This window comes from Symphodus melops (genome assembly GCF_947650265.1).
Source record: "Symphodus melops genome assembly, chromosome: 2".
Lineage (NCBI taxonomy): Eukaryota > Metazoa > Chordata > Actinopteri > Labriformes > Labridae > Symphodus > Symphodus melops.
This window is the reverse complement of record NC_136692.1, coordinates 17,731,993-17,755,220: the sequence shown is the minus strand read 5'-3', so window position 1 is coordinate 17,755,220 and position 23,228 is coordinate 17,731,993. Positions and strand designations below refer to the sequence as shown.

Below are 23,228 nucleotides of genomic sequence, written 5' to 3'. Positions count from 1 at the left end.
CCACAGAGAAGGCCTGCAAACTAAACTTTGAAATAAGGTTTAAGGATGGCACATGAGGAAGTGACTTACTATTTGAAGAACCAATGTTTAAAAATGGCCAGGCTTTGTCTCTGGCCTTGAACATCATTGCAAGTTCTGTGGTCAGCCATGATTGATCTATTTCTAATCCTACTTTTTTTTAAGGGAGCATGTTCATTATTACTAGCAAAACGTGAATTTGCATAAAAATAAAGTGCCTGTTCTATATAACATTTTTCAGAAGTTTAATGTTTATTGGTGTCAGCAGTCACAGTGACTTTTAGTAATAATCCTAAAGCTTGGTTTCGCAGGCTATAGCAGAGTGATCACTGGTGCTAACACAACTCCAGACGAGGGCTGTTGATGCAGTCTGCATGCCCTCATGTATAGTCCTGCAACCAGGTTCAAAGTCTCCCTCTCGCTCCCTTCCTGTACTTCATTGCCCACACTCTCTCTTTCCCTGATTTCTGACACCAACTGTCCCTTCCTCACAATAAATACACAAAAAGGCCAAAAAATACATCCTAAGTGTTTTAGAAAAATTAGTTCAATGGAGCGAGGTACAGTTAAAGTCAGTTCTGTACAAGTTGTAGTTGTATAAATAAACCTCAGTCAGGTCTGTTCTGATTAAAACAGGTTTCCGTCAGAAAAAAGACGTCAGGGTGACTAGGTCCTCTGCAGACAGTAGTTCCAAAAAACTTGATAGCAAAGTGCGTAGATATTCCAGATAATGAGAAAGCTTATTTACACACCGATGATACAAGCGTTGAATTTTTTATTTGTACATTTGTATTCATAAATCAAAAATCTGGAACCCATGAGCAAAATAAGGAAATGAAAATATTCCAAGTGTAAGCACCACTAAACGAGTGTCACTGTAGGGCCTTTAGACTCTTCCTGGTTGTTGTTGCTGATGTGGGTTATTTCTGGACAGGAGGGAAAATAAATGCCTTTCAAACTAACAGGTAGTGCCACAACTCAGAGCCACACAGTGAATGTATAAACTATCAGGTGATCTGACAACCTGTAAAACAGGTTACATTTTTTGTTTGTTTGCATGATGAGGTGTGTTACCATTTGGCGAACACAAGAAAACATCGTCAAAATTTAGTTTTAGATCTTATATCATCCAATTATATTTGATCAGAAGATGATTTACTGAAACTGAATTATCTAAAAAAAAAATTCAAAGTCATTGGGCAGCTTTGTTCAGCAGTTTGAAATTGTGTGTTCAGAAAAACCCAGCCTTCAGTACTCCTGGAATCCAAACTCTTGAATCACAAGGATCTACAGTATTTACTGTACTCAAGCTTGCATATTATTTGAGTTACATGAACTTTATCTCATGATGACTGGAGGAATCCCAAAAGTCTGAGCGTCCCGTTTGTCCTCTTGTTTTGGGGATGATTTTATCGTCCCATCAGCTCATCTGAAGTCAAGAGCAGCTTGATCCCCTGATGAAGCATTCAATGATAAACAGTCTGCAGGGGGGAGAGGCTGCTAAAGCTTCAGGCCCTGAACGTTTGTTCTCAGGCTCAACATCTGCTTCTCCTGTCGGACTTTTTCTTCTTTGAACGCCATCTTGTTTACTTTCTTCTCCACTCTCCTCTCCTGTTCAAACAGAGGAAGAAAATTAACACATAGGATTTAACTCCAGTATTCATGTCAGATAGTACTGGTTCAAATCTATTTCTCTGTGCTTGATATTGTTGTTTGTCACAACCTCTATGAATGTTATTTATGATCTATTTCAGTATGGAGTCATCAATGGAGAACCATAAAGAAAGAAATATTGAGAAATCTAATCAAGAGACTTTTTGCTGGGACTATTTCCTGCAGCAGATGAATACATCATCTGCGCTAATTGAACACAGAATATTTAACATACATTTTTTTCATAAATAGCATTTCTTAGCTAGAAAAATTAAGAGACTTTAGAAAGACTAAAGACCGGTTTCTACAAAGAAATAGAACCATCAAGACATGTTTTTTTGTATACGGATAATAATAATTAAACATAATAAAATAGAACATGGAAACATAAAGAAGTCTGAATGATGTGGAATTACAGGAGGAAATACAGCACAAAACACTACAATTTTTGTTTTCATAGTAATAAAGAAAGAGCTAACACACAGGGCTGTATAAATCAGGCTTTGGACAAACACAATCTTAAATGTCTGTTTTTCCAAAAAGATAATTCCGTTAATAAAAGTATAAAATTAGGAGGAATTATGCAGTATATTTTATTTTTGAGCACAAAATATTATCAAAGCTGGAAATCTTCTGAAGCTTTGTATTTTTGTACACAGGACATATTCCTGTCTTTCCCTCCCTTCATTTCACAGGTTTAAAGTGTGAGAGGTCTGGCAAGAAAAAGATGATTATTGTCAAAAAGGATTAAGAAAGATTTGAATCAAAAATGTAATGACAAATGTGAGATTATTTGTTGATGTTATCAGGTCACTGTCGATCACATTTAATCAGACTACACCTGCACAGCCCTGATGAAGCAAAGTAGGGTTTTTTGGGGACAGGGAATGTGGGGGGAGAGAGAGGGATGTGACATGCACTACACAGCATCAGGACAACAAGCCTAACCTGTGACCAGTGTGATAAAGACTGTAGCTACTCTACATGGAGCGCCTCCTCCCTCAACTGATCTAATCCAGCACCCAGATAAGGGAGTTTAGGACATTTGAGGATATCTTTATATATTTAATAAAATTACCAGAGACTTAATATTTGAAACCAAGATTTGATAAAATAAATAAATAAATAAATCTGTATTTGAGGGTGAGAAGGTTTCTTTTTGTAGTACATTTATTGCAGTATTGACCAATCACACGTCAGCATGCTTTGGAGTAAAATGTAAAATCAGACAGAACACAATTCCCCATGATGACATCACAGCTTCCATTGGTGCTAAAATGGCAAGAAATCAATAAACAGATATCTGCATGCAAGTTCAGCCAACAATCTGTTCTTTCTTCTATTCTATTTCTATTGAAGCAGTTTGGATCTGTTAACATGTTCACTCCTCAAGATGCTAAATTGAACTTTAAGACGGTGTAGCACGTGAAACAGAAGTCTCTAACTACGAGGGACTAACTTGGTGATGATGGCCAATGCTCCGACGGGATCATAGTGTTTGACTGATCTTTGGAGTCCAAGTTTGTCCCTTTCAATAATATAAACGTGAGGTAGACAGTTGCACATACAGTATAAATCAAAAGGAGAAAAAGTTTGTTGAAAAAAATCTTCTGTCTATAAATATACCCCCTTTTTCTCACCTTGCGTTCTTCTTTTATGGCTTGTTTCCTTGCCTTTCTCTCCTCTTTGCTCTCGCCCTTTTCTCGGGGCTGAGTGCAGACTCGAGGCAGGTCTGTGTCGTTGATTCTCGTCATGCGCTCCACCTGCTTGGTGGTCGGACCTCTGGCAGGAAGGACCTCCAGAGGGAATCCCGTCTTCTGAGAAACACGGATCGGCTTCAGCTGAAAGAAATAAAGACAGAGGGAGAGTATTATTTTAAGTCAACAACTTACAAATCCCAGTGTTTTCCGAAGTCTTATGTCATGTTACTAAGACCCCAAACTCATTACTTCATCAATGAGATTATACAAAGAATAATTTCTAATTTCACATATTTCCATCGTTAATTTTCATGTATTCTTGAAGCAGTTTGATTTGATGTCAAACCCCTTTAGTGTTCTAAGTGACAACCACAACCTTTATGCGTAAAGCTGCTCCATTGTCTTTACTGCTTGCTGTAATTGCTGTGAACACATTCAATTAAACGAAGCAATGATAAATAAAAAGGCAAAAAACTCATTATCGGGTTCAACTCTGCTTTGGCCGCCATCTTGGATATATTGTGAATGTTACTACCGCAGGGTCTTTTTAATGTCATGTCATGTCTTCAATGTGCTACCACCAGGTCCGTGTAACAAACAGACTGCCATGGAAGTAATTAAAGGTAAGAATGCATTTCAAAATATGGCCTTATTAAAAGCATAGCTGTCCTACAGACTGTAGATATTTAAATCAGATCTGATAGCAAAACAAAAACAACCTTTTGTACCTTTTGGGGCTCCGCAATCACTTTGGGTCTGTTGTATATGTTGGAATATGTACCTGGAAACAACAAACAACAGAAAAACTGAGAACAGAAATGTACATATGGACATTTTCTTAAAGCTTTAAATAAACTAATTCTGTCTTTTGTTTTATTTTCTACAATGATTAAGGATTCTGTTTCACATGTTGACTCTTCAACTTATCAGAATCTTTTTGATGCTTTGTCAAAAAAAAAGTGAAACTAGTTTTATATGTTAATGCTTAAATTTGAAAATGAAAGCAGTTTCTGAACCATCAGGAGTCAGGCTGAATAACACAAACAGCTTTACTCACAGTCCAAATCATGTCAGAGGAGGAATTGATACATCACCTTTTCGGACTTTGATTAGTATTTCATTATTTACTGAAGGAGTCAAGCTTTAACCTAATCAGCTTCACGGACACACCGATAAGAAGTGTTCATAAAAAACCCTGACTTTAAACTAGGCTATAAAACTACACCTGCTTACACGACCAGCTCTCACAATAAAACCTGCTTCTCTCTTCCTGACTCTTAAAAGAAATGTGATTTGACTGACAAATTAGTGTGACTCTTTCATGAACTTTTCGCTCACAGACTCTTAGCAGTCTGCCTCTGAGTCGACTTTGGTAAATCCTATCTGCAGCTTCAACACGTTTTGATCTTGTTTTGTATCTGTTCAAAGTCAATATAAATGTATTTACACAGCAGGTCAGACTTTAATCACACACTCATCATTGAAGTCTCACACCTTCATCTAAGACAGTTACAGGAATATTAATTTAATAATATTTTATAATGCCGTACTGAAGAAATGACATTAACGAGGATTTCCAGGAGTAAAAGTGAGGAGAGTTCAAACAAACTCACTGATGATGGTCTCACAGTCCCACTTTTCTTCAGGAGGCTCCATCACAACAGTCTCCATCGCCTCCTCTTCCTCCTCATCTTCCTCTTCTTTTAGGACAGGTAATTCTTTAGGACCCAGGTCATCAGGTCTCAGGTATCTGAACCAAAAACAAGACATTAGAAGTGAGTCCGCTCTGTCAAGTAAAGGTACATTTAAGGAAGAAAAATCTATCTGATGCAGCTTCATCAAGACTATGCCTTATTTTATTTTTTTTACTTTCTTCATCCGTAATAAATCACTTGAAGAATAAACTCACTCCTTTTCTTTCTGAACAAAGTAGTCTTTAATAATTTCTTCCAGGCGAGCGCTGTCCGGTTCAATGAATCCTTCCAGCTCTGCGTTATCGAGAGCGCCAATTTCATCGTCGTCAAACTGTTCAAAAAACTGAAACCACAAACAAAGAAAAGTTAGTTTGAAATTTGTAGAGAAACACACAAATGAAGACAGTCACCACTCAATAAGGAGAGTTTAACTAGGAACCCTTTAGTCACCCCCTAGTGGCCAGCAAACAGAATGTGTAATTTATGGAAGTCAGACACCAGACAATAAAATAACACCTTCAAAATAAAAGCCAACAGAGGTCCAAAATAACCATGTGGAGAAATGGCCACACGTTATAACTTTCACTTTTTTCAGCAGAGTTTTTCAGCACAATCATATCCCTGAGGTCAGACAGTTTCATATAATGTTTTATTATTACACTGCGATTTCTACTCTTATATCATATAACCGTCTTATTTTACTTCAACTTCTGTTTGAGATGTTTTTGTTTTATATTCTCTTAGCTTTTTGTTTGTTTTAACAATATTGTCCCTGTGTCATGAGGTCTTTAATGTAACTGAAGGTCAGCGGTCAAATAAACAGCTGATCATTTTTGTCTTGAGAAATGTTTAGATTCCCATGGCTACAGCTTTGTTACTTAACAGATGTTACTTATTTTGTAATCCGTGTGTCTTCATGGATTTTCATCTTGCTGGCTTGAAACCCATTCATCAATTATTGGTGTGCGATATAACGATCTCAGGTCGTGAAGGATTTTTACGTGTTGACGATCTGCTAAAGCAGAGAGATCGTAGAACCGGGTTTATTTTATCATGCTGCAGTTTATGCTCCAACACAGACGCATCTACCCCTCCTCTTTTGCTCCGCAGCAGCAAACAAAAACAAAACTTAATAGTTAGTCCACAAAAACAACTTCATCCTGGTTATATGCGACTTTTGAAAAGTTTCCAAACCAAGGCAGCGTGAGCAACAGTTAATTTATCTGCTTAGTTTACACAGTTAAGGTTGTTTTTTGTTTTTTTTTATCTCAGAGAGGTTCAGTGTGCTGAGAGTCAGACAGAGCAGAGCTCAGACCCACAGTGATGGGAGATATAACTCCAGGGTTGAAAATGCTGTTGTTGGTATTTTCTGCTCTCTCACGGTTTTTAAAAGTTGCAATAAGCCTCTCCACTCGAAGCTCACCTGTTGTGGTAGGGGAACCTATATGGATTGAGCTATACGAAGTTATGAAACGGAGGGAGACGATCATATCAGTCAGGTCTGGACCTCGGGCCAATACATTTCTTAAAAAGCCAAAAATCATTTATTCCTATACATCAATTTCCATTCCTACTGCTGTAACTTATAAGTGATGTCAGTCAGCAGCTCGTTCTCCTCTCGTTCTGTGTGCAGCAGGCAGGTAAGGGTGAGTAACCATGGTGACTGTCTATCAATCAACGATGTCCCGCCCCCTTAATACAGACCCCTACAAAGGCCTTTCTTAAATAGACTAAACATTTAAAAACATTATACAGATGAATAAGTTTGGTCAAAGTGGTCAGTAATTTATAATTTATTAGTCTTTAGATCAGTATTTAAAAAATGGTGATAAAATCGTGACCTCACCATAAAAAATGTGATATAATTTTCCCATATCGCCCACCTCTACTATCAATCAATCACTATTTCTATTTATAAAGGAGTGTGTCTGAACTTAGTTAATCCAAAGGAATAGATGAAGCAAAATACAAAATGACCTTTTCAAAGCGGTCGTCCAGCAGAGTAAGCTGCTCGTTTCTCCTCATCACAGACGACGTCATGGAGTACTCTGTGAATCGACTCTTCGTTTCCTCGTCCATGAACAGAAACTCTCGGCCCCGGCCACCCTCCTCCTCGTCACCTGACAAGCCACCTTCAGAGCCAAAATCGCCTTCTTCGTCTGTGTCCTCCCACTCTTCATCATCTTCATCATCATCACCTCTGCAAGAGGTTACAGTCAAAGAGAAATCACTTTCCACTGTCATCTACAAATTCTTACTAGTGTGTGTCTGCTCGATGAATAGTCAGAAAAAAACACAGTTTTTATTAATAATGTCATTTTAGTTATCTGATTAAAGCCCAGTTTATGTTTCTGCGTCGACTGCGTGCCTACGGCATAGACCCGCCAAGCTGCCAGGGGTGTGTGGCTGTGTCTTTGTGTGGTTCTTCCACCTCTTCATGCATTCGTCGACCTCCAGCCCCAGTTTTTTTTTAAATTTCCTTCCAGGAATCATTCACCATACTGTCGTCAAAGTGTTTTTGGCGATGACTGGACGCGGAAGCATAAACAAGGCTTAAGGTTATATAACTTACCCTAAATTGAGTGCTCCACCCGAGTTGTTGGCCTTCATGATAAAATCATCGTCAAGGACGTTGTCGGGGTTGTCAAAGTCAAAATCTTCGTCCAGAGCAGCCACGATGTCCGGGTCCATGTCCAGCCGCAGCCCTGAAGGAAAACACACAAAAACGGAACAATGAGAACGACACACAAAGAAGGTGAATCGAATATGAAGAAAACTTCAAAGCTACTTTAGGTCACAAGCAGCAATAAGGGAAAAGGTCAAACATCAGTGGGAAACCAAAAACATGCCCAGTTCTTCCAGTAAAGAGAGTCCTAAATGACTGGTGACTTGTCTCTTACTGTTGTGGTCACTTTTTACTGTTGTTTTTGCATTTTTTCTTTCCTCAACAGTATGTGACTTATACAAGCTCCTTGTAACCCTGAAATGTGTGAAAGATGCTTTAACAATAAGTGTACAATTCTAAGTTTAATTTTAAACTGTTCTACAACTTCAAATGCACAAACGTGTTGTAGCACTTCCTCCTGGTCACCAGCAGAGGCCGATAAAAATCATACACTTTTTTTCAGCTATTTTTTCAAGCCATATAAAACAAAATGAGGGATTCTGAACTTGAAGCCACATCAGTTATGAAGGTCATTTCAACCTCTATCAAATTAAAAGAGCCAGTCAGAGATTTACTCTTGTCCTCCATCTTGTCTTCTCACTTTTCGGATTCGTCTCTTCACCTCTGCCATGATGTCGGTAATGACAATATTCCTCTAAGAAGTTGGCTGCAGGTCTTTCTATCAAACAACCTTGCTGTAAAACTTCTCACACCTCTTGTAGGAGATCTAATAAAGTTACATAGAAAGTAACTGTACCATAACATTTCCATTGAAGATGTAGCTGTTGATCTATGTTGTTTTGAGAGGATGAGCTTCTTACCCGAGATTGGAGCAGCTTTGTTTAGAAGTCCAACTTCTTCTTCAAACTCCGAGGCGAACACAGAGGAAGGCAGATTGATGGAGGATGCCTGTTCATCAAACATGACAGATTGATTTTCAGCAGTCCTGTGTTCACTTGTGATTTGTTTATTGTGTGTATATAAGTAAGAGTGATATCAAGGAACCAGTTCTATTAAAAAAAAATCAACTTTAATTATAATGAAACATGTCTGAATCTTCAACATGTTCATTTTAAAATGATGTATTGACACTTAAAACTACATGTTAGACAAAGACAGATGAAAATATGATTTAGTTTCTTTTTAATACGTTTCTATTATGTTTTATTTTGAATATGAATGTTAACAGATGTAAATACAAGTTAAATAAAGGTTTTGTTTTATAAATATGTAAATTAAAAAAAATATTATTTGATATAGGTTTATTTACACCAAGCCTCCGTGGTTATGGGAAGGAAGCAAGGCTAAGCATTGATTGTTTCCTCTAATAATACCTACTGCAATGTTGTTCTTATTTATTAAGCCTCCTATTTCTATTTAAATTGTTATGTCTTAGTACAACGTTGTTAAAAATACGAGTATTGTCCAGGATTTCAATGACAGAAGACTGAGTGAACTCACAGCGAAGGCCTTGTCCGTGTCACCTTCCTTGTCATCCTCCTCCTCTTCCTCATCAAGGACATTAATTTGTGTGGGTCCAGCTGCCACCCATTCAGAAGTGCCCGACGCCTCTTTCAGGTGCTGCAAGTAATCATAGTCATCGTCGAAGAACACGCCAAACTCCCTCTGCTCCGCCTGCCTTTTCTCTGAATCCACCTGACAAAACACCAAAAGTACAATCATGATATTATTTAAAACATTACATTAAAAAACAATCATATGAAGATGTTTGTCCAAACAAATCTAAGCAGCTGCCTGACAAGTTTATTTAAAGAGGACGTATTATACAATTTTTCCACCTTTTCAAACAGTCACCCTGTGATCTAAATGAAAATAAAACATGAATTGAGCACCAGAGGAGGTTTGTGACTCTGTACAAACAGCTCTCTCAGAATGCTCCGTTTTGGTTACTTTGTTGCTTTATATAAACAACATGTGCTGCTCTTGAAGTCTTTTTCAGACAAATTAGTCTTAAACAAAAAGAAGTGGGGGGTTGTCTTATGATGAGAGAGGTCCTATATTTGGACTGATGCTGTATTACACATTGACCTACTGAGACGTGCTGTGACGAGAACTGAAGGGCTGCTGATAGAGATACATTAACATACATTTATGATGAACACAGAGCGACAGATGACACAGTGAATCTGTACCTTGGCTGCTGGAAGGAGGACATGTTGTGGGGCTTTCTCATCTGCTGCAAGGGGATCCCTCTGACTTCTGTGGACGAGGTGAAATGTCACAGCCTTCTTCTTTTCTATGAACGATTTCTTCTTCCGGTGAGGCTTAAAGAGACAAACACAGCAGTGAAAACCATTTAAAGTTGACATTTCCATCAACTAGAGACATACTAGGACATGTGAAATTACTTTTGGAAAGTCAGACTCTTCTAATTCACTTGTGATTAAGACTACACACTTACATTGTCTATAGACATAGTAGAAGCTTAAAACAAAGCAAGTGCTTTGTCAAGTCTAAAATTTAAAGAATAAAAAAATCTGATACATATCCCAATTAAAGATATCCAAAAAATAAGGTCTGAATCAACTGTGATTAACAAAGAATATTAATTATTTCAAGAACTTTACATTTAGATTACTGTACATCAGCGTGTTACTCCTAACAAGCAAAAAAGACTATTTTCTGCTAACAATATAATGAATCCAGATGTTCAGCTGGATTTGTCAGGAGAGTATGACTTATATTGAAATATTAGATAAAGACTAGAGATTTAATAAATACACTTAGATTAGAGCTGAGTGAAATTATAAATACTGAGATGTAAACAGCTGAGCTAGCTTCCAAGAACACAAGAAAGACAATAAACAGTAGTTTTAATTATGCTCAAGACATTCCCAATACAAACATGTAACTTTGAATAAGAAACAACATCAAATTATTTTTTAACTTTCGCTTTATTTTGTGTAAAATCTGCTGATTTTAGGTCACGTAGCTAACAAGGTTAGCGTAAATTAAAATGCTTATCTTACCATTTTGAAACACAATTAGTCCAAGTCTTCTTCAACGTGTCGGGTTCAAATTCGTAAGAGCTCAAACTTTAGGCGACTGTTAAGAAGAGTAAATACTTAAATGCAGAAATATGTCGTTGTTGTTTTTACACGCCGAGCTTTGCTTCACCATGCTGCTGCGACCATTACTGGAAAGAACCATTCCGTCCAACAACGAGGGGCGAAAGACATGAACTTTTATTATTATTTTAACTTAAAGAACAAAGGTAGATACTTTTTATAATTGTTACACAGTCATGTAATACTAGAACTATCGTAATGCACCTTGTGGCAATAATAAGGTAATGTATGGTACTTTAGACTGTGTATGTCCGTCGAAGATGTGAATTATTGGTATAGTCCAGTTCTTACTCTTTTCATGGACTAACGGTGAACTCGGTCATATGTGCATCACTGCCATCTGCTGGAGCACCATGCTAACCCAAGAAATACTATTTAATATAAAGTGGCACGACAACAAGGGTCTTATTTTTTGTTATTGTTAACACTTTTATCGTTACCAATTGAAACATGCCTAGTATTAGTTTAAGAGCATTTTATACTTTCTTCATGTTCAAATATAAATCTCTGTGGTATCAAATTAAAATATGTTGCACAAATACAAAGAATGTGTTGTTACTGCAGAAGAAGCAATTGTTTATTGGGTCAAGAAGGACAGCTGTTTTTAAGGGCTTTAAAAACACCTGAAGTCTAATTTGAAAACCCTTGCCCTCTCTTGCAGTCAATCAGTCGATTCCTTATATGATTAGCATCTTACCATGTTTCTTGAAAGCCTTCTATTTAATGTTTTTGTCATTGCTGTTGCTGCATGCTTTCCGAATAAGATGGTTGAGGTTCACTTTGCAATTTTGGCTTTGCAGGTCTGTGTGCAAGTGAGTGTGCCTGTACCAAAATATTCTTGCCATTTGATGATCATTTAACGGGGGGATTACTTTGTATTATGCTCTTTATGTCTGTAAAGCACTTTGGTACACACCCAGTCTGTTTATATAAAGTGTACCATGGCCTTATTAATTAGAGGTGTCTGAAAGGTATAATGAGCCATGGATTAAGTCATTTGTAACATCTTTAACCCTAACCCAACAAAAAAAATAGAAAGTGAAACATCCATCTGCAATAATTAATCTCAATGATCTTTACATATAGGTGTTTTATAGTCTAATGCAGTGCACCTATATTTCCTATATTTTGCAATTACTATTGTATTTTCCTTGGTGGTCTTCTTACTTTCTGTTGCCCTTCAGTCTTACATCTATCATCATTATAAATCTTAAAATGAATCTTAGTGCTGCTCAATTTTAACCTTGATAATTAACATTAACACTCAGTCCTTACTCAGTTTCATCATCATTATTCCCTTTAATAAATAATGTCAAAAAGACTTTTTCTTTCAGATAATATTTGTCATAAATTGGTGCTTTACAAATAAGGTTGAATTGATTGATTGATTTGCTCCTCTTTCTTTTATATTTGATAAAGCTGGCTCTGTGTGCAACACACGTACCGGTGCGCTGTACTTGTACTCCTCTGTACAGGATAGGATATTCCACCCACCCACTGGTGTTTTTCCATTTTGCACTTCAAACACTGCTGATTGTGAAATGCCTGAGATCCCGTTTTTCCAGTTTAATCAACATTCCTTCTTTGTTTGTTTTTTAAATACCTCCACCAACCTACAACCTATAACCTTTTCAAAAACATACCATTTAAATCATACACAATTGATACTCTGTGATTGCTGCATCAAAACTACTTCATTGTTGCGTTGTGGAGACTTATTGTCTGCTTGGTTATAAGCTACCCTACCATAACAAAACACAAGCAGATGTGTGTAAAACCATGAAATAGTCTTTGAATGTTACTATGTCCATTGACTCTTTAATGTAAGAACGTATATCTGTTTAGAACATTAACATGTTCTGCTTCATTAGATACCTTGTTCTTAAACACACATCAGAGAAAACATATTGGGTAAGAAGAACCAGCTGCCTGGGTGCAGCAGCTTCTGACCCAGATTAACAACGTTAGAGAGTCTTCCTTTTGAAGTAAGAGAAAATATGCTGAGCTGTATTCAACAGGTTAGGCAATGCTGAGACACAATAAGGAAAACTGGAGGGGCAGAGTTCTAGAGACTAGAAAGTTATCAAAGAACTTTTTAAAGACAAATTATTTCAGAACTAAGATGATACTAAGATGGAGTCTCTGTACTACAGATGTTTGTAATGACTTTGCATATTCAGATAAATGCAAAATATAATTTCTTTGTAACTTTTGCAAGTAAAAATCTGGATGATAGACTTTTTCTTGTAACAACAAATATTGTTGTATTCCTGCACTGTTAAATTGGTACTTTAGCACCTACATTCACAGCAAATGATAAATGATTTAATGCATATTACTGCCTATGTGGCTGGCCACCTTGTTGTCTAATAAGTCCTGAACTATCATCATGTCTGAATCTTTAATTTATCATAAATGTTAATAATTATCAGCAAAACCAGTGACATTTCCAAAATAAGAAAGCCAGAAGTTTTATTCAAAATGTATTTTCATTTATGCAGAAAGCAGAGATAATAAAAATATCTTTTGTCCTCAAGGTTTAGTTAATACATTTTAACATTTGACCAAAGTTCCAACACTGCAGCACAGAAAATAGCTCACATTATTTTGCTTTTAAAAAGAGAAAAAGATAGGTGTTGAGAATGTGTCGCATGAAAAAGAAACTCCAAATTGCACCATTACTGCCTGTGTTTGATTTGTTCTTCTGGTGGCGTGTGTTTGCTCCCAGCTTCTCCTCAGACGTTCATCGACAACATCAGGAACTGGGAAGATAGAAAAAAGTTCAGTTAGACTACAAAAACGTCAGAAGCAAAAAATTAGGTATTTGCGGAGATTAAAGGATGTCATGTTACATGATGAACGTAGGTTACCTGCATCATGTTCATCCTCACACGCCCCCTCTTGTACTCATCCATTGCCTGGAAAACTCCTGGTTCATAAAAAAACATAATTTAAGCACAAAGTGGGCAAGGACTTTCTTAGTTTAACAAAAAAGCTCTACAATGACTATTTCATTTTTAGAGATTAATTTAGAGTTATTCAGCTTTTTCACATACTGAACATGTTCTCCAGACGGACTATGCAGGTGAGGTAGTCGTCAAAGTCAATGTCATAGTTGTTGTCAGCGAACCTCAGGGCGACCAGCTGCAGGAGCTGGTTATTCAGCTGCATGCCTATGTGAGAGCCAAGCAGTAATGTTAGCCCTTAAATCTAATCATACAGTTCTGCACAAAGCATTCAAACGTCTCTCACCTGCAGCTTTGAGAGCAATACGAAGCTCGTAGGATGACATTTTTCCTGAGCGATCAGTGTCAAAGGAGAGGAAGAGCATCTGAAACAACAAGAGTTCAGAGTGAGTTAAATAACCAAATTACTGTCAAACTTTTCCCGCACCAGTAGTTATTAAAATTACCTATAGAACATATGTTTACATATAATTTCAATTTGCTCCCTGAAAGAATCACATGGTCAAAAAATAACATTATTATCATGCAGGCCTTCCCACATAGTAAGTAGAATAACTTTTGATATTCTGCATCTATTTTGATGCTAACACTTTTGTACTTTACTGATCTTTAGATGCAGTCATTTTTCTTTTAAGAATATATTTCCGCACTGTGGGACTATTTATTTTACTTGGGTCAAAATTCAGAGCATTGTCTTTTCATCCTGATTTAGTTAGGATTTAGTTTAAGGCATGAATCAACACTTACAATCCACTTCTTCATCTTTTCCCAGAAGACTTTAAACTCCTGAAACTCCATCTTCCCTGTGTTGTCCCCCTGGTTCTCTGTCAAGGAAAAAAGCCCCCTCCCTCTCATCTGAATCCAACCTTTTCATGGTTTAAAGCTTTTACTAAAGCAAAGGGTGCTTATGTGACACAGCAGCAATAATACTGTCTTTATAATACTGTGTTGGTTTTAGCAAAGCAAGTCCAGTCACATGAGGTTTACTTGAGCACATTGTGTTCACAAGTCATGTGTAAGGAGGATACATCCATCAGGTTCATAATACTGTGGCAGGTGCTGAGACTCAGGCCATCAAATTTGATCTCTTTTCCTGAAAAGAAAACAACAGAATACAATTTACAGAACAGTATTTAACAAATCAATATGTTCAACCTCATTAGCAGTAGCTGTGTCGAACATAGAATCTGTCTTTTCTTGGTTGAACTGCAGTGTTGATGTCTTAAGGAAACTTAAGCGGTAAAAAATTATGCTTAAATAATTTTAATATTAATGTCGATTCTTATGTGATCTGTGAAGTTATGAAACAGAATAAGGACATCTATGATGTGTAACAGCATAAACATTACACATTAATGAACACCTGACCTGATAGAGCCTTGTGGAGCCTTCACATTCAATTGAACAGAAAAACTGTCATAAATGAAGGTTCTACCAAAACTTATTCAGAAATACAAAAGTTATAAATTAAAAAAAAAAGAGATATATTCATTTAAATCTTGAGCGACTTACGTCTGCTGAGAACGCCGTTCAACATCTGCTGTAGCTCTTCGACGGAGATAGCCTGATCCTGCAGTTAAGACAGGATTTAACACGTCAGATAAATTTATAATTATGCAGAAATTGTAATTACCGTGAATCCTACTGCACAGGGAAAGATGTTTGTTTACATTTGGATTGACCTATGGCTAAGTGCGTATAGCCATTCCCCTGCTCCGCCCGGATGTCCATCAAAATGCATTGCAGAAAGTCCGTGTTTGTTCGGTTTTGTGATTACGATGACTGACTGTGTTTTGATAGCACATTATGACAGTGCAAACATACTGGTGTGTAGAAGTATACTGTTGAACTTCTTCACAATCTGAGTGTAGTGAGCTGGCATCCTTGAATTTGCTCATTAGCACTTAACACAGTGCTGTTCAGGTAATGCTATCAATGTTTTGTTGTGTGATTATGAGAGAAATTACAAAAAAAACAAACAAACATGACACTATAAAGAAAAAGTAAGCTGTATTCAGGATTCATCTTCTGGATGACTGTCACTCTAGAATAGCCAGTTATTGTCAACTGAGAGAAACTAAAGACGACTTAAAAACACATTTACATTTGTGTTGTGTTGTTTGTTTCAACTAAAACTGACTTTAACTGACTCAAACAACATCATCAGCGCTGTTGTAGGAGTATTTAATTTTCAATTTTGTACAACGGAAGAAGGTGGAAATACATTGTCATCCAATGATTAAACCTCCAATCTTCACAAATGCTTCGCAATACGCCTCTGCTGTTCTGCATACTGATCTGATATTGACAAAGTTTTTATTTTCTTACGTCTCCAGCGAGCTGATCAAACAGTCTCCTCAGACCTTTCTCCTCGTCTGTCTCCTCCTCTGGAGCACTGGGCATGGGTGGCTAGTTGGAACAACAGCGCATCAGTAAAAGCAGTTGGCAATTCACTGAATGAATGACTGCTAATCATTTACTGGGAAATCTACTTACATCTGGCAGATCAGCATCCACTTTGCTCCCCATCTCACTGTAGAACAGGACCACACAATTTCCAATATTTAACGTCTTTCTTGTTCATTTATCATATCTCTGCTTATAAGGTGACCTTTAGTGTTTTGAAATGTGCCTTTAAATAAAATGCATTAAAGCAACTATTTTGGCAGTTCCCAGGATTTAGTTCATGTCCAGCATTAAAAGTCTAACATTATAAATTTAGAACAAGGGATATACAAATTCTCATTAAGCTCATAGAAATTAACATTTGGATGACATTGGCTCTGTACTCGCTGTTTGAACTTTTTAAAGTTAACCCAACATTTAACACTCACAGAGCTCCGGCTTGCTTCTCAGAGAAGATCCTGATGAGGAAGTCGGCCTCATGGTGGGGCTGGAAGGTAGTAGGCACCAGCACATAATCCCCAGGAGGGAGTGTGAAGCGCTCTGAAACCTCTCGCATGTTGATGTAGGTCTTGCTGCGAGCCTTAGATGCGTGGTAACGGAAGAAATCTTTCCCCAGTTGATCTTCCTCTTCTGGCGCCTAAATGGAAAGGAGATTGAGTTATCCCTCTATATCTGGATTTATAACACGTACACCATTAAGAACAAAATATCAAGATTATATTAAGACAGCATAGAAACTGTGGTACCCAAATGGTGCATACAGGCTTTTTCCATTATTAACTTAACAAAAAAGTGCTCCTAGTCCCCTTTGATCCCATGGATTACCATCTTTCAGTATTTTAAAAACTTCTTATCAGTGCTTGCTTTTAATTCTCCTACAGCTCCATATATAGTCTTAAAAACATTAACTGATCTCCAAAGCCCCCGAAAAACTACCCAATGAGCTCACAGGAAAGCTGCTATGGAATGTTTTGTTACTTTCTGACCTCGTATACTGCAAAGCCGATGGTCTCCATGTCCATGCCTTCCTTCCTCAGCTTTCTCCTGTTTTTCTGCATCAGAGCAATCACCACACTGCAGACGTCATCCTCGTCATCAGCATCCTGCAACTTCAGCTTGAACTGCGGGTTCGTCCAGAATGTGTCTGCAGGTTGAAGATGTAGAACCTTAGAGTACAGAGCGGATACCACCAACTCAAATAAGTTCTTTTTCTAAATTCAGGTTTACTTACCGACAAAGTTCCTGCAGCCTCCAGCAGTGGAGCCACGGATCCAGTTCCCCTCAAACATATTGACCTCCCAGTGGCGCTTTGTGTTATCGGTCAGAGCGTCAGGGGTCATGTTGCAGATTTCCACTTTGTCGTAATTCCTCTTGAAGTCCTCAAACTCCATCCTTGAGGGAGAAACACAGCCGTGTTGCATTTTTGGAACCTCTTGCACCACAGCTCAGATCCTCTCACACACATTCAGTCACAATCATCATTTGGACTCACCAGAATTCTCCATCCTCTGTTGAATTCTGCAGAATACGAGTTTTTTCTGCTCTGTCAATGTAATCCCATTCTCCAGATCTGGAACAAGAGAGAGAAAAGAAAGCACGATAATTAAAAAAAAAAAAAAAGTTTTATTTTTGTGCTGCATTTTTGCCAATTATTTAATAATGTTTTATTATTATAAATTCCAGAAGTGATTTCAGAGATTCCTATTAATTCTGTGAAATACAAGAATCCCATTATAAACAATACTTGTTACTACTGTAGGTGTTGAATTTTGTGTTTATTTGATGATTTATTTGAATGAAAACTAGGAAACACGGTCATCTGTCTTTTGGAAGAAATTATTGTTATTGTTTGCAAAATAACCACAGATCCACAAAATAAAATAAATGGGTGCAGTTAAGACATTTGTCATTTTTGTAAAAAATGATCCATTGTGTTCCTGATGGTCTTCGGTTTTATAGTTCATATTGAGACACGCATATTAAATACAGTCTGTTTTATTGCCATCTAAAAATCCTCACAGAAGCTCTCCATGAGATATGAAGAGCCTTGTGTCTGACGAGCCATACAGTACATGTATATATGTGTCTTTGTATTTTTTATGTACTTTATGATGAAAGTTGATAAAAACTCTGAGTGCTTACTTGTCACTCCAAGGGCCGTTCCATTCCACTTGACCCCAGGGGTTTCTGACCCGAATTAACTTGACCTCTCGTCCCCTGTAATTTACCTGAAAACCAGATAAAAAGGTTATACACCTTGATATTGATTGTGGATTTTCTTTTCTTTTTTACTGCCATAGGGAATTTGTGCTGTTAAAATTACCCTTTACACTCCTTCGAAGCTCTTATGATTAAACCTAATTTCTGAATATACCACATTTATCCTGTATTTAAAAGGGCCATCTCTTGTCTTTGTTTTTCAATTTGTGTTGCTAAGATTTACTTTGAACAAACAACTCTGGGAAAGGGGGGATGACCCTTCAAGGAGTCTTCACTTAAGAATACTGCTCTTAGTTAAATGTTGACATCTCTTCGGCTATGGTCGTGACTTTGCTTACTGAAGGATGAGCCCTACCTTTTCCAGGCCTGTGATAGAGTATGCATGTCCTTTCACCAAGCCGGTGGTAGTTTTGGCCTCTGACTCTGCAGAGCTGGAGATCTGGAGAAAACCAAAGTATATGGAGAATCTTTAAGCCTTATTGTTAACCTCTGGTTTGAAAGCTGCACATTACATGAAATGAATTGTATAAATAAGAACATGGTCTTTGGAATTTTGTTCTTTACGTCAATAGAGCATCCCATCATGGAGCCTCTGTCCAGGGCTTTTTTCATGATTGAAAACAGGTTGTCGGGACCGTTCTTGGTTTCATATACTTCGCCCACACCACCAGTGAAGTCTTCCATGGCCTCCATTGTGCTGCCTCCTTTCAGGGACTCATAGCTGCCGTGCAGTCTGAATTAATGTGAGTAACAAACCATAGTGTTGTTTAGTTTAATCTTGTAAAATGGAGACTTTGCCTTTGAGTTTTCCTTTTACCAAGAGAATGTAACCTGATCCTGTAGAGGACCTTACTTTCTTCTAGCAACAATATCATAACAAAACATCAACATATATATTTAAAAGACAATTTACATGCAAGACAGTTTTTTTTAAATTAATACATTGATGTATTTGACTGGATAGATTTTCATTATTTACAACATTGAAAATGTAATCTGTGCAATGCTTTTTTCTGAAAATGTTTGAAGATAAATTCATGTTATGTTAGTTTAACCTAAAGTTGGCACTGGAGAAAAGGTTGAGGGAAGCACTGAATATCCATGACTATTAGATTTTATCTTTATATAGATTTTGAGATCTTGCTGTCTGAAAGTGGCCAATCAACAATCAACCAGCTGCAGCTTTTAGAGTAGCTAAATCTACCTTCATGATATCTACAAAGTCTTTGCTCTTCAGAGCAGGGGTCCCCAAACTTTTCGGCTTGTGACGCCCAAAACAAGGCTCCAAAAAACCTGGGGATCCCTCTATCCCTGTAGGTGGTTAAAGTAGGCCTATGTTACGTAGTGCACAAGTATGAACTGACTGGCCTATCCAAACACTATTAAAACATTTCACATCTCCATTTCAACCATATTAATACATGTATTTTATGTCAATCAACTGTTAGACTGTGGACTTAAAATAAAGGAAAGTGTTATTACTTGGCGTAGGCTTTTTCCAGCAGGGCGCTCCAGAACTCATTGTTACTAGCAGAGTGAAGCATGATGAGATTATTTCTCACAGAGGGCAGCCTGTCGTCCACCACGATGTCCAGCCATTTGTTGTGCTGCCAAAACTACAACAGACAAAGAATATGGTGAGAAAAGGGGTTTCTTGTGTTGGCACCTATAGCTCATTTATCAACTGAGTATTTGGTGAAGTTATTTGCAATTCTAACAACCTTTTGATAAAACTTGGTGTGATATTTGTTTCTAAAAGCACTTTAAGAAAAACAATGTCTGATTAATGTAAACAGTAAATGTTTAGTAAACTTACTATAAATTGCTATTAGTGTGCAGTTATTTTACAGTAGACCAAATCATTTATGGAGCTACCATTGAGTTAGCACATTAAGCACATTAACATCTTACAGTTAGCATAGTTTGTGTACAGACGGGAGTTTTGACCATTAAACAGACACTTCTTCCTTAGCTACTGCAGCATAGTGATTGCTATTCATTCTACATTAGCGAGGGGGATCATTTGTTGGTTTTTCAAGTACATTTAACATAGACATAGCAGTACACTCAATTGAGGGGAACAGAAGTCAACCATTGAATCATCTCAGTCTGCAACCATTCAGCCAGCAGTGTACCTGGAAGTGGAAGATACCAGCATATTTTCGATCAAAGTCCTGGTCATGGGGCACGACCCGAGCCAAGGTCTCTTTTTTGAGGGTCAATGATGCGATGGCTGCAAGAAGCCAGCAGTCCCCTGTTGTGACATAAAGTTGCATCATGGGTAAATGAGTGAAGTATATGAGATTGGGAGGGGGGAAAGTTGCAGATAACTTCAGTACTAACCAAGTTGTCCTTGGCAGATGTCTGTCCTGTCTGCTTTGCCGACGATGAACCTTGGGTTATCACAGATGTCCTGGAAAACAGGAAAGAAACAGGTTGGTTTATTTTACAAAACAAAGCATTTGACAGTTTGAGAGAGGTGACACAGGTGCCTTTAATAGGTGTGTTCGCATTCCTGGCATATTAATCAGCCTGAAATCCCAGTCACTGGAACACGAACACACACACACACACACACACACACACACACACACACACACACACACACACACACACACACACACACACACACACACACACACACACACCAATTGCAAGCAGCTGAAGCATTTACTCAGAAGAAACACCCAAAAGAGAAATGTCATTGTAACAAACATGACTGATTAGTTTTCCACAGTTTACTTAGTGATGGTCAGTGCTGAAGGCATTTTAGCTTTTTAAGTGTTGTGACAATGTAAAGTGGCATCACAACAAACTAAACAGAAACTTCGGATCTATATATCTTCTGATATATATATATATATATATCCTCTGATCAGCTAAAACAAACAAAATAACACTTATGATCAGCTGCAGGCTGTCTCAGAACATGTTGGCTTGCAGATAACAGTGTGGGGATAAAGTCTGTGTGCAACGCTCAGAGCGAAGAAACTGCCTCTGCAATTGGCTTTATTTACACTGCTTTCTAGCAGAACAGGTTTTGCAGCAACGACTGGATAAACACTTAATTGTTAATTTTGTATTAACCTTGACTTGACTTAATAAAACATAGTAAATACAAACAAATTCAGTGACATAATATTACTAACTATTGATTCTCATTGAGTCAACCAAGAGATTCGGTGCAGAAGTTTCAATCAATTAGGTTGTACAAAACCAGACTTTTATGTGCCTGTAAGAGTATAATCTGTTTTGTATATATAAAAACTAAATACAAAATTAAGTGTTAACTAATTATAAAACAGTATGTAGGGTTATTATTACCTTTCGTTTGGTTAATAATAACTTTATTTATATAGTATATATGTCTATACAGTTCATTAAAAAAAAATACAACAGTTCACTCATACAGCTGATTTCAATCGCTTCGAACATAGTTTTTTTTTTTTTTTCACAACACAACCAGCTCATTATTTTGGATACTACCTTTTCCAGAGCATCATCCAATCCTCCTCAAATAGAAATGTTGAGCTGTGTCTGGATTTACCTTGGGCCTTTTCCATTCAATGTTGACAGGACAACTCTGGCTGAAGAAGAGAGAGGAGTCGACGGCAGGGAAATCTGGGTCTTCAAACAGGACCCCCTTTTGCAGACACTCCTGTCTCAGCTCTTCAAACGATTTCCCATCCGACTGTGTGTCCACCGCCTTGAGCGAGCCGGAGCCCCTGCCAGATAGAGTAGACTGCAGAGGCATCTTCTTCACTTCACAGGGAGCGAGGAGATGTGAGATGCTGTTTGAGGGACCGAGTCGCCTGCTGTGTGTCTGGGGAAGGGACAAACCTGTCAGGTTGGGCAGGACTGGTACACACCCTCCAGACAGAAACTGGTTTGTCCTTCCACACCTGCTGAACCTCGCCCCTGCTGACTCTCTCACTTATACAGTCTGTTGTCTCTTATCTCTCTTTGGGATTGGCCTGCAGAAAAATGCAAGAATTTATATCTGATGACATGACAACAGAAAACAAATTACTTGGATGTTTTGTTCTCGTTCAAATCATAGGATAATTTATGCCTTTGAATTTTTTTGACAAGTTTTGTTACGTTGGGTTGCAATATGCTAAGAACTCTTTTGTTATGAAAATATGGGCACTTCCTCATCAATTGTATTCAATTCTACTCTTATAGATTCAAGACCATACATTGTATTCTAGCAAATTAGGAAAAAAATACATTGTAACGTTAAAAAAAACATTTTTTGAGTCAAATAAATGTGTTGTTCCTTCAAGAATGTAACTACCGTAATAATGATCGTTCAATTGTTATTATTCTGTATAATGTGATATTATAAATCTGTTGATGTTTTTCTAACATTAAAAAAAGGAAACTATTTCAATTGCACCAAAGAAGCACGATGATGAAAAGGTGGGACAATAAAAGAACAGTCACAAACATCTTTTCACCTTTTTGTCTTAGTCGTGTAAATCACGGGTTAGGGGCCTTATCTATGTTTACGAACAGAGGGACTATTATTATCGGAACTGGCCATGGTTGCATACAATAGTTGTACAGACAGAGTTACAGTTAGCGTCATCCCTGCTGCACCCTGCCACCCACCCACATCAGTATGAGACTCAGTGCTCCTTTCTGAAAGCTACAACATCCACATTCCTGCTACACTATCACAGGATTCCTCACATAGCCGAACATGACTGTCTATTTACAGATGTTGTTCTCTATGATTAACAGTTCTGATGATTGCTTGTCCCTTATGCTTTAATTTAAAGTCAGCCTTTATAAAATGGCTTATGAGAGTTCTG

At 37.6% G+C, this 23,228-nt stretch overlaps 2 protein-coding genes across 2 annotated transcripts; both read right to left on the bottom strand.

Moving 5' to 3' along the window:
* Positions 1 to 776: 776 nt before the first annotated feature.
* On the bottom strand, positions 777 to 11,092 carry ltv1 (LTV1 ribosome biogenesis factor). Its single transcript, XM_079337534.1, has 11 exons — positions 10,721 to 11,092; positions 9,884 to 10,015; positions 9,192 to 9,386; positions 8,552 to 8,639; positions 7,638 to 7,770; positions 7,043 to 7,265; positions 5,281 to 5,408; positions 4,985 to 5,121; positions 4,100 to 4,152; positions 3,312 to 3,512; positions 777 to 1,629 (listed from the first exon to the last, which is right to left on the bottom strand). The coding sequence occupies exons 1-11, from the start codon at positions 10,721 to 10,723 to the stop codon at positions 1,519 to 1,521; spliced, it is 1,404 nt and encodes a 467-aa protein (XP_079193660.1). The 5' UTR covers positions 10,724 to 11,092; the 3' UTR covers positions 777 to 1,518.
* A 2,173-nt stretch (positions 11,093 to 13,265) lies between these two features.
* Positions 13,266 to 22,398, bottom strand: capn9 (calpain 9). Its single transcript, XM_079337978.1, has 20 exons — positions 21,959 to 22,398; positions 20,755 to 20,824; positions 20,547 to 20,665; positions 19,894 to 20,027; positions 18,976 to 19,144; positions 18,767 to 18,850; positions 18,334 to 18,419; positions 17,684 to 17,761; positions 17,423 to 17,583; positions 17,178 to 17,335; positions 16,620 to 16,828; positions 16,282 to 16,318; positions 16,114 to 16,194; positions 15,298 to 15,355; positions 14,814 to 14,878; positions 14,533 to 14,601; positions 14,072 to 14,150; positions 13,876 to 13,992; positions 13,690 to 13,748; positions 13,266 to 13,581 (listed from the first exon to the last, which is right to left on the bottom strand). The coding sequence occupies exons 1-20, from the start codon at positions 22,163 to 22,165 to the stop codon at positions 13,555 to 13,557; spliced, it is 2,067 nt and encodes a 688-aa protein (XP_079194104.1). The 5' UTR covers positions 22,166 to 22,398; the 3' UTR covers positions 13,266 to 13,554.
* Positions 22,399 to 23,228: the final 830 nt, after the last annotated feature.